General features: G+C 35.4%; 1 protein-coding gene across 2 annotated transcripts in view; it reads right to left on the bottom strand.

The window, feature by feature from the left end:
* USP24 (ubiquitin specific peptidase 24) overlaps positions 1–12,337 on the bottom strand; it is a 136,377-nt gene that overhangs the window by 73,519 nt on the left and 50,521 nt on the right. For both annotated transcript variants that reach the window (XM_065912159.1, XM_065912165.1), the window contains exons 14-23: positions 12,152–12,247; positions 11,903–12,064; positions 11,661–11,708; positions 6,427–6,534; positions 5,595–5,744; positions 4,844–4,975; positions 3,901–4,012; positions 2,374–2,450; positions 1,243–1,383; positions 1,026–1,079 (exon numbers count right to left, since the gene is read on the bottom strand). In XM_065912159.1, coding sequence (XP_065768231.1) covers positions 1,026–1,079; positions 1,243–1,383; positions 2,374–2,450; positions 3,901–4,012; positions 4,844–4,975; positions 5,595–5,744; positions 6,427–6,534; positions 11,661–11,708; positions 11,903–12,064; positions 12,152–12,247 — 1,080 coding nt within the window. The remainder of the gene's footprint in view (positions 1–1,025; positions 1,080–1,242; positions 1,384–2,373; positions 2,451–3,900; positions 4,013–4,843; positions 4,976–5,594; positions 5,745–6,426; positions 6,535–11,660; positions 11,709–11,902; positions 12,065–12,151; positions 12,248–12,337) is intronic.

Genomic DNA, 12,337 nt, shown 5'->3' with positions numbered 1-12,337 from the left:
ATTTCTTAACATCAGCTCTGCTGACATTTTGGGCTGGAAGCTGTTTTGTCATGGAAGACTGTCTTGGACTTTGTAGGACGTCTAGTGGCATTTCTGACTTGTACTCACCACCCGCTGGCCACCAGGTACCGGCAGGACCTGTCTAGTGACAACCAGGTCTCTAGGCACTGCCAAATGTCCCCTGGGAGGTCAAATAATCTCCAACTGAGAACGACTGTTCTACACATGTTATTACTTATACAGCATCTTATTTAGGGTACCTGAATACTTTAAGTGTTTTGATGACCACGTATTTGGATGTAAGTCACAACCTGGGAACTCCTGTACCGATTCATCGCCAGCATAGATTCACTACCAGAAAATTTAACTTTTTAACATTTGAGGGCAGTAGCATTTTAGGCTTTTGGAACACCCTTTATTAGGTATTAAACTTCAACAAGCACAAATTAGGAATGAAAAGATGAATGCTTAATACTTTAACCATCATGCTAGAAATAAGGCACTGGAAATACACATGCGATAGTATTACGTCACAAGCTACTAGTGGACAAAGACAACCAATACCACCTACTACTGAATGTGTTGCTGTGGCTTTTTAACAGCATTTATGATACAAATGAAATGACATATGAGGAATGATGGGAAAAGAAGGAAGTGTGTACATAAAATTTCTGGACCAAAAAAGGAGAAAAAGAATCTACTGAAATGTGGAATGTACAGAAGACAGTTTTATACCCCAAAAGGAGGTGGGGAGTGAGGTGTGCCAGGGTAGGTGAAACAGGAAAGGGAGATGGTGGAGGGAGAAGGAATGATTTCCCATAAAGTTACATTTATTTCTATATAGTGGGCATCAAGGCAAATGCCTGTTCCCTGTGCCAACAATATGATACTGCTGGTAAATTCTTCCAATAGGATCCAGCCGCAAATATCAGAACTATACATGATCTCAAAATACAAAATTATAAATGGAAAAAAACCTCAAGGAATTTATTTCAAAAAAAGGTTAAATAAAATTTGCTACTTACTTCTAATCTCGTGTAGCAATCAGCAATGAATTTCTTATGTAATGATACAGAATCCTAAAAGGTAAGAGGTAAATGGAAAGTAATGAGTCTACCATTTAGTTGTAATCATTATTAAGGATAAAATTCCAAAATAAAGAAGCTCAACTTTCAGGTATGCCAACTTATCAATTAAAAATATATTACTTTTTGTGTATGAGCACCTTTTCTCCTTACTTACCTTCTTTAACCTAGGATTTAGATTAATGTAACTATAGTTTATAATTAACTGAATAGCCTCATTAGCAATTTCTTCATCAGGTGATTCCATGGCTATTTTCCAAATGAAATCCATTCCTATCAATTCCAGTTTTTCTACATACTGTTCAAAAGAAAAAAAATTATAGCACATCAAGGTCACAAAAATACAATTATTTTCTGCTATATTGTAAACCCATACTTCTTACAGTTCACTATGAATTAAGGCTACAAAAACCAAGCTACACTTGAGAACATTATTATACAAAACAACAGTTTTATATAATAATTTTTGAAAACAAAAAACAGCCAACAGCAGAAACACTGGGCAACTTCCATGGAATCAGGACAGATAAGGAGATTTTTCTCCAGACGTTATCCTAAACTTAAGTTGCAACTCTACCCAGATGGGGCACTGAGGCAGACACATACAGGAATAACATGGGCACCCCCTGCAGGAGCTTTTCTTCAAAGGAAAGGGAGTCAAGCTAGAGGTGGTTACTAATCCTCAGGGCTCAATCTGGCCTTTTCAAAGCTCAGTTAGAAATGGCAAGATGGAGGGCTTACAAGATCTTGTAAAAATTCTAGGAAGTCAGGTCATGAAAGAAACAGACCTGGAAAAAGAGTTATTTTTCACCTTTTTAAAGCTACTCACGTAAATATAAACATAAGCTGTATACATTCTACAGAGTCTCATTTTCCTGCTTCTTTGTCTGTTCTTAAAAATTTTCCCCCAAATCCTTGCCACTGAGACCCCAGAATTGAAGATTTTGGTACATTCTCAAGTAACTGTGAACTGTTGGATCTGAGAGGTTAGAAGCTGGGCTAGAACTATCCCTACTCTGCGTTCACACCAGCCACAGGAGGCCACTGGCTCTCGCAGATCAGCAAAAAGCAGAGAGGAATCTGAGAAGTCACCTGTATGGGAAGGGGAATGCTCTCACACTCTGAGGAGCTCTCTGAATGAAGCAGGAGACTGCAGTCAAGGAGGAGTCCATTCTTTTTAAAAAACCTCATGTCTTCTCTCAATTAGAATTACATTTTTTTTTTTTGCTGAATATGAAGTTTCACTAGATTATCCAAATTATCTAGATTTGAAAACAATGCTACTTACCAACTGAGCTCCTTGTCTTTTTAATCGATGATCACACAGATTCACATTTTCAAAAAAAGTCTTAAATAAGTTAAAACCTGAAATTATAGAATGTCAGATAAATTCATGTACTCTTGGTACCACAGATAATCAATTAAAAGACAAAGTATATCAAGAGGTAAAACTATAAAACTTTCAGGACAAAATAGGCACAAATCTTCAAGACCATCAATTATGCAATAGTCTCTTAGATATGGTATCAAAAACAAGCAACAATAACGATAAAAAAATAAATGAACTTCATCAAAACTAAAAGCTTTTGTGCTTCAAAGGACTATTGTGAAAATGAAAAGCCAATTCACAGAACAGGACAAAATGTTTGTAAATCACATTATTTGATTAAGGAGTGAGTATATAGAATATATAAAACAACCCTTAAAACTCAAAACTAAAAGGGCAAATAACCCAGTTTAAAGATGAGAAAGATTTTAATAGACATCTTTTCAAAGGGGATATCTAAGTGACCAAAGAGCCCAAGAATATCCTTAGTCATCAGGGAAATGCATATCAAAGGCCATGAGATTCCATCTCAAAACCACTAGGATGGCTAAAATAAAAATGACAGTTTATAATTATTAGAGAAGATGTAGAGAAATCAAAACCTCATATACTGCTGGTGGGATTATAAAATGGTATAGCCACTTTGCAAAAAAGATTGGCAATTCCTCAAATGTTGATTATATCATACAGCAATTTCACTCCTAGGTAGATGAAAACTTGTACCTGGACATTTACAGCAGTATTATTGACAATAACCAAAAGTGGTAACAACCCAGATGCCTATCCACACAATGTGTTATATCCATTCAATGAAGTGTTATCCAGTCATATGGATTGAAGTTTTGACACGTGCAAAAACCTGGGTGAACCTCGGCCACATTATGTCTCAGCATGATCAAGCAGCGAAATACAAAAGGTGACATACTGCATGGTTCTATTTATCTAAAATGTCCAGATCAGAATAACCTACAAGAACAACGAGCAGATGAGAGACTGCGGAAAGAGGAGAATGGAGAGTGACTACCCCATAGTTTCTTTCTGGGGTGATGAAAATGTCCTGAGATTAAAAATGGTGAAGGTTGAACAACTTTGTGAATATACAAAAAACACTTCACGTACACTTTAAAAAAATAAATTCTACAGCATGCGAAATTCATATCAATAAGAAAAATTTCAATTAAAATAAACAACTGAAAAGAGGATATCTATACTTGGACCAATTTTTACCTTAGATTTTTTTACCTTTTTGTACTAAGCAATTTCATGAAAACAGTTTGACAACTATTAGGCTGTGTAATTTAAAAATACCATTCATGTAAAAAGAAATTCATCTGTTTATATAAACATGTTTATATAGATGTATCTTTATATGCATAAGGTGAAGTCCAGAAGAATATACCAAACTGTGAAGCTGTTTCTCACAGTGGGCTGAGAAGAAAAGAAAAAAATTTAAAGAACTGAAAAAACAATTTTAATGTTTTTCCTTACCATTCATAGTGATTTCATATGACTCCAATTTAAGAATTTTCTCCTTGAAGAGCTGCTGCTGAACATCACTCTCAAGATCATGTTGCCCTTTTGTAAACCATTCAAAACACATCTGCAAATCAAGACAAATATCACCTTGTAACTAAAATCCACTTCAGGTAAATACATAATCCAAACGAGGAAAGCAAAGACAAATGATTTTTAATTCTTCAGAAATTTATAATGCCTTAGTACTACTCAAACTAAAATCACTGGAATTCTGGAACTAAATGAAGCAGTTAGTTACAGCAATCTTTCTTCTAGATAATGAAAATACATACTCAGACTTTCTACTGAATCATTACACTTCAGTTTTTCCACTGACATTTATTAATAAGCCTTATGCTTTGCTAGACACTGTCATATACTCAATCCTTCCAATAACCCTATGATGTAGCTCACATTATTCTGCAAAATGAGAGGAGGAAATAGTGATTCACGTTAGGAAGCATCGAAGCAGGGCAGTGCTCCTGGTTTAATCCACTTTCAGCTGTGCAACTGCAGATCTGTCTAGACAGCAATTCTTTCTTTAGGGTTTCTAGGGTACAACATCATTATAGGAACTCAAAGTTTCTGCTGGTTAACTTAAAATTAGTTTCATGGGAGGGAAAAAAAACTAAAGAATACACTAAGTTTGCTATACTCAGCTGAATTTGCTTTTATGCAGAATGGTTATCAAAATTACCAAAGATCTCATATGTTTGTGTATATCACATATATATAAAATATCTTTTCAACACTCTCAGCTCCTAGCTTATTATAAATGTATGCTTAGTAAACTGAAAAGTGTTTAGAATTGAAAAGATGAGACATGCACAAAAACGTGAGATACATACAATAAAGCAAAATACTATTTATTAGGTCACACTTTTGTCTTACTTCACCCGTAACACCGTCTTCTTACCTCTCTATCTAATTCACAGACATCCTGGCCAGTCACAAGACACTCCCAGATTTCCTTGGCACGATTCCAACCCAAATACAGAGTAGCTTCTTGCAAGAAAAATGCCAGGAATTTAAGATGGGCCTCTAAATACTGGAAAAAGAAATAATGCTAATTAGTCAACTCCAGGCATTCATATGTAAAAGCAAAACAAAAACAAAAACAAAAAAACAACTGAAATTAAAAAGTAGTTTTACCTAATGCTTTCTCTTGTAATTTAGGGTAAATAAATGTGAGAAATCCATTTACGAGGTGACAATGTAGCAGAAACTACATGTCTATTACAAACTCAGGTGACTTTAGATGCCAAGCAATCTCAGAGTAAAACACCAGAACACAACTGATGAGTGAAGATATTTTTCTAATTTTTGGAAAACAATATTACTGACAGCTTTGAAAAACAAAAAGCCAAGAGCCACAGAACTGACAATTGTATTTTTGATCAAACACAAAAGATCTTCATCTTTAATAGCATATCATACATATGCAGTTATGTTAGGTGATTTACTGAAAGATATACCCACAAATATCAATTTTCTAACCTTTTACTTCAAGGTGGTTTTATTAAAGATTAAAAACTGTTCCATCATGACAAAGACACCTCATGCTTCCTCTTTAGAGTTCCTTCCAACAAATATTACTTTTATAGTTCAAATGCAAAAAGGTCAAATGGATGCTGTAAGTCATGAAATAACAGCACAATGCCAGGTACCTCCCGGTAGGTATATCGGCCATCCACTAGTGTTGAACCAGTTAAGCCTCCAGGTCCAGCCACGGCTGCTGCAAGCCGATGACAAGCTATCAAGCTTCCTGTTACCAGTTTTACTATTTCAAAATTTTTCTTCAAGTCTTGAATGATACTCTTGGTGAAAACAATTAAAAAAAAAAAAAAAGTATGAGAATGTGCAGTTACTTTGTCAGTTTAATACAAGCTTATATTTGAGCATACAGTTAAGGAACAGCAAACATAAAAATTTTTTCACTTACATTTCCTACATAAAAGTAAATGAAAACAATCTCATATGTACACTTACTAGGGAATTACTATAGAATTAATAAACTTCCCTGCTAAATTTCTGCTTCTAAAGGAGATTTTTGTTTTATTATTATTTTTTTAAAAAATAAGTCTTTCAAAAGCACTATTTCACTTCTTGCATACTTTTCCAGATCTTTCTTCCCAAGTCTCTTACATTGAGGAGCCTCTAGTTCCTTAAGCAAACTGATATTTTTTTACAAATAAAACAAGTCTTGCGAATCTTTTCAAATTCCTACAATACTATTCTAACTTTTTAAAATTAGCTTACTTCGGTAAATTAAGGAAATAAAAAATAAATGAGTTAGGGATATATCAAAAGAAAAGCTCAACAGAAATGAAAGCAGAATGATGCTTAAATTCAAGGTTATTAAATAATATAAATGAATTATATTAATAACCATAAAACTGTCAAACGGTCACTATAAAACTTAGCAATCTTTTGATGTTTAGTCATTACAAAAGGTTATGCAAGTAACTGCATAATAATCAAATATAGCAATCCTCTTACCTTGTCTTGCTTTTGATAGGTTTGTTTTATGAACGAGCGGGTGATTTCATGTAGCTGACGCAAAGCTGGTACCACCCATACAAACTGGGGATTGTTAATCTGAGATGACTAGAGTTAAAAAGAAGTTACATTAATTTAGAAATAAATGGCAGATTAAATTTAGTAGCTATAAAAAAGTTCCAAGTCAATTAAGTTTTACTGTTACACATTCTATTATTTTTCTCTTCACATTGCTCATTTATAGTTTATCACCATGCACTCATAATTCAGTCTCCAACTTCTTATTCTGCATGCAATCCTAAAGCCAAGAACTGCAAACAGGAGTGGATATGAAGTGACAGTAAATGTACAGGGGTACATCAGCAAAAAACAGACAACAAGGAATTAGCAACTTCAGAGGATAGATTATAAGTAGCACAGGCTGCTAGGATATGTTGACATAATAAAATAAATTAATGGCACAAGCTTAACTTGGATAATACGGAAGTGGCTGATAAGTAAAATGGTATAAAAATATGGTTTTCTGTAATGATATGATCAAGATTTTAAGAGTGGTCTAAGTATTAAAGAAAATATCCATGATCTGCTTATTTCCTAGTTAAAACAATTTTAGAAGAGAGAATTCTATTTTCATTAATTATTACAGCCACTTTATATTTTTCAAAACATTTTTAAATATGTTATTTCTGAAACTGGTGCATGACAATCTAGATCTTCACGTACATATCTGAAAAGTCTGATGTTCATGCACTGCTCTTTAAAAAAAGAAGTGTTTTTTTAATAAATGACATCTTTCAAACTATGAGATTTCATTATAAAATCTGTAAGAATGTCATGTTAACATTATTAATCAACTGATCAAGTAATTCCCTAAAAACTGAACAATAGTTAGCATTTACTTTAAAAACTATATTTTTTAAAAAAGCCTTCTTGCTTCTTCAAGTCTTTCTATCAGATAAAGATGCCTATAGGGGCAGAAAAATACTTTTGATGTCATTTGCAGAAAACTGTTGTATTACTAAATACGTAAATGTGAGACAGCTATTGCCAAAATAATATTGGCTTTCCTACAGATTAGCCAATCAATCAACAAATACCATATTTCTTGGATTCTAAGATACAAATTTTATAAAATTTAACATTTCTGACAGTGATACTTCTTAACAATTATACAAAAGAAACTTTTTGGCCATTAGGCACAGAAGTAAGTTTAGATACCGCTATCCTTATGTGGGATGTACAAACTTGGCTGTTTAAAAAGGTATCTGTTCATCTACCCATCATTTCTGTTCTTACATGGCATAGTTAGTACCAAACAAGGATGGCTTTTTAATTTAAATGTAGATCACTGATTTATTTCTTGAAAGCTATCAAAGGATTACACTATGATGTGGTATTGACTAGCCCATCATGTCTATCAATTCAATTAAAAGCAAAGAAAACTGCCAGTGGTCTTAAGACTAAAGCATTTTCCAAAGCCAGGAGAATTTGGTGTGACAGACTCATACTCTGTGAAGGGTTGCATCATTTGGCATTAAACGTCTCTCTGTCCAAAGTTACAGCTTAATTCAAGAGGAACTATTTAACTTGTAGTATACACAACTTAATGAAGGAAAAAAGCAGCTTGAGTTTTACAAAAAAGACAGTTACAAAACTCCCTATTTCTCAACATGCCTCAAAATTCTATACTCTTAAAGATTTCAAAGAAGTCCAAAGCACTACACTGGATAATAGCAAGCAGCATGCCACAGTGAGGCTGTGCATACTGGATTAACTCTGTGATGCATGGTGCAATCACTGGCATCTTAGAGAAATAAGGTATACATTAAAGGGCAACTACTTGCAAGACTAGCTAGGATATTTCCGCTAAGACATGAAAGTTGCAAAATGACAGAAACTAAAATTCTGACGCTTAAGTCCAAACTGATACCTTCTGAAAGGATTACAAACATTGGGATATAAATATAAAACTTTTAGTAAATAATCAGGTATATTAGAAAGTATCATTATGAGTCAATTATGGTTAGATTAATTTTTTGACACTGAAAATTATCTTTTGGAATCTGAAAGGTATTTCTGATATAGCCTTTCTAGAGTTCAGCAAATAAGACAGATGTTATTTATTCCATCATATCTATGCTATGACATTATGCTGCTAAGCTATAAGAAAATTTTTAAATTACTCTTTTCCATTTACAAAAGGAGCAAGATAATATAGTGAACAATTAAAACGAAAATATCTGGTAATGTTTGATAACGAAGCTGAGGTTTCATAAGTAGCAGTTAATGGTATATCCAAACCAAGACTGAATGTCAGATGAAGCTGTAGAGGTCGACTAGTTTAGCCTGCAAACCTGTGCCTAAACTCTCCTTATTCATTTTTGTTAAAAGAGTTGTCTTCTGGTGTTTCCAGTGATGAGGAACTCAGGAGACAGTGCATTCTGTGTCAGATTGTCTTCCTACAAAGTTCAGTGATCTATGATACTGAAACACGCCTTTACCGTAACTGCTTACGAGACATAAAAACTAAGTTGAATCAAATGTCTCTAACAATTCTGTAAGTATCTGAAAGAAAGCTTTCATATTCTTTCTTGAGTTCTCACGTCTCAAAGCTGAATATCCCAGTTCTTCATCTGCCTTGTTTTTCCAGACCTAGCCATTTATCTAGAACCAAAGTAAATATTTTGACAAGGGTGGACACTTTAAAAAGTACTTCCTCCTGTGCTAATCAGTCACATCACTGTGAGACTGTGCTGAGGGCACCTTGCTATTTTCACTTTCAGTTTCGTGTTTTGTCAAGTGGAGGTCATTCAGGTATGTGCAAATGATTTTAGTGTCTTCACAGGTGAAGCAGAGGAAAGAGGAAGGAAACCAACGTTTACAGAAAGGCTGCAGGGCACTGTGCTAGGAGGACTTCACATAATGACTTAAGGATATGCAAACACCACTGATCAAGTAAAAATGATTTTTTTTTTGGTTTAGTAATATTTTTTGGATGCGTACAATTAAACTTTTTAATTGAAAAGTAAAAAAGAAGTGAAATAAGAGGGAAAGGGTTGGGGGCAGACAGTGGAAGGTATAAAGGAAGCAAAGGAAAAGAGGACCAAGGAAGCCAAGGGTATCCTGGCAGAATCTACAGAAATAAAGTTAAGAAATAAAGGTCAGAATTTCTGAACACAACAATGGAACTGGGAATTTTAAGAGTGTCAAAAGCAGAGGGAAAGGGAATCAGTTGGAGCAGTAGAGGTAGCTGGGGGTGGGAGGGGAGTAAGAGGTGGGTGATCTTGTCTTACCCTTTGCTTAGTTTCTGTGTAGCCTGGCAGGGAGACATAATTCCCAGTCAGCCCACCTTGCTGCCTGGCAGGAAAGGGCATAGCATAGAAAAACACCTTTAGTGGCAGTATATAACTCACCCCCCTGCCTGGAGTCATGTCGGGGGCTTGGATCTTCCCACTGCCCCCCTTCAGCCACGGGTACTTTAAGAGAGTATTTGCAAAAGCTCTCAGTCAATGGAGAAGTGCTACGTAAATGCAAGTTATTATTATTCTAAATGAAGGAATGGTACATCAGAATTTCTTTACTGGGAGCAGTGGGATATAAAAAAGGAAGAATATTTCTTTCAAGACTCACAAAATGACTCCAAAATTCTCCCTGTTACTTTTTGAGTTTTGTTGCAAAACATCAGACATGAGTGAAGTGACTGCAAAGAGAAGCAATAAAGATGCAGCGATGACACTGGCTAGAAGGGCTAAAGTAATGCTCAGCTGTAACAAGGAAGGAACAGGGGTCAGGAAGGATTTTCTGGTTTTAAAAGTCATTTCCCTGGAGGGAGGAAAAAGTCCCTTCAGCTTTGACCTTCAGACCTATAAAGAAATGTATTTGTTACAGTGAAGAAAAGACCATTTTCTACAGATACCTTTTTTTTCTTACTATTAGTATCAAAAGATTTAAACTTCTTAAATAGCTCTAGATGAGTTTCAATTATAAAGACAGACGGTGCTAAATTATTTGAATCGCTGAGCTGAGAAAACTGGAAAAATTCACATTGTATCTGAGTAGAAAGAGAGCAATGTTTCTGAATTAAAAGAATAATTTAATCATAACCTGAGAGGTACCAGCTGCAGTTTATGAACAATTTTAATGTAGAAAACTCACTTGATCAAATTTCAATGTCAGAAATATAACCCACAAAGTTCTCAAATGCCCCAAACTAAACTTTATGACCAAGCATAATTTAGGAGAATAAAAGCCTATGAGTCACCAAGGGCGCTTAACAAGAGTCTCTGAATTTACCAGTGTAAATTAGCAGTATTCAAGATCCTTTAAACAAATACTTATGGGGAAAACCAAGAAACTGTTAAGCAGTTAGCTATTTACTAAACCCTTTTCTTAAGTCAATAGTGGAATGAAACCCCTCTTGCTGTGAGGCTTCATGTTTCATCTGAGCAACCTGAGGGCCTGCGTGGAGGAGGATGTGCTCTAATCAGGGCTGCTGAAACCACGGAGGTAGGCTCCGGGGACTGACCACTGAGGTCAGCCCTCTCCAAGGAGAGCCTTGATGTTTAAGGACTGCAGTGACAAGAGAGCTACAGCCATTGCTGCCCATTCTGAAACCCCCCTTTACCAAGGACAGATGTGAAGTCTCCAGCCACCTGGAGGTCAAAGCCCGGGAGGGGAGGGGCTTCCATAGCACTCGTCTCTACGCAGTTCTACCTTCTAAAATCCACTCCCAGCAGCAGGTCTCACTGAATAATCACTTTTCTAAGGAAGTACTTAAGGACCACCTCTGAACCAAGCATCCAAAAAACAACTACGTGCCAGCACTGAATGAACCTCCTTCTCTCCTTCTTTCTCTCTTCTGACTCTTAGGGATTCCTCCATTTCTCTCTTATGGGAGAAAAATAGGCATGATATTTATTAAACTTGTGCATATTTTGGATTTAATTTTAAAAAGAGAAACTAGGTTGAAGGTCTTATAATCTTATGAAAATAATATAGTAAAACTACTCTTTGAATGGGACCCTGGATTTTTTTCCCTTTGTGAGTCAATAATTCCCCAAGCTTTAAATAATAAAGCACAGGTCATAAGAAAATATTCAAACAGCAGTCTGTATCTGAATACTACTTGAAAAAAAACACTATAACAATTTACTATTATCTTAAAATTATAATTTATTAAAAAGAATTATTAAATTAGTATACCTTTTACTTATACCTCATCTGCAAATTCTTACCTTGAATCCATCCTTCTTGTTTTTATCCAGACCTGACCATTCTCCAGGCTGAAAATTTTAAGAGAAATGTAAGTGACTTGGTAAAAGCAGTACCTATAATTTCCCAATTTTGGACTCTAAGATTAATGAGCTTCCATGCAGGACATTTAGCTTAAACAATAGGGGAGGAAAATTATTTGGTTCTAATTACTCAGACAATACTATTACTCTGACAACAAAACTAGACCAAAGGTAAAACCAACCCTTTTAATATCTTCTATGCATTTAATTATGTAGCTCCTCTTGATTGCTTCTTTCACTGCATACGCATCACTAAGGATTGTCAGATGCTCCTCCAGAGCTTGCTGAATTAGGCTACTGGGCAGCGTGGGGAGATGAGCCAGTTCCCAGAGCACATCCAACACCTACGGTACACCACACATGATGAGCCACTCCATATGCAAATAGAGCTGCTTTAAGCACTTATAGCTAGAAAAATTTGATTCTCCTGCCTTTCCAGAAGTGGTCTCAAAGCGAGCTTCCCGGCCTATTCGTCCGATAAGGCTCAATAGCTTCTGTCTCACTCTATCACTCTCAGTCTCCCAGCTCTGTAGAATGAAAAAGACAAGACATAGGAATTGCTCCCCAGTCTGTTTTGATCACACTGGCAAAATATGCAAAAGCTTTAAACTTGAGCT

This window comes from Muntiacus reevesi, chromosome 1, assembly GCF_963930625.1.
Source record: "Muntiacus reevesi chromosome 1, mMunRee1.1, whole genome shotgun sequence".
Classification (NCBI taxonomy): Eukaryota; Metazoa; Chordata; class Mammalia; order Artiodactyla; family Cervidae; genus Muntiacus; species Muntiacus reevesi.
The sequence above is the reverse complement of the archived record's forward strand: the minus strand, read 5'-3'. Positions and strand labels throughout refer to the sequence as shown.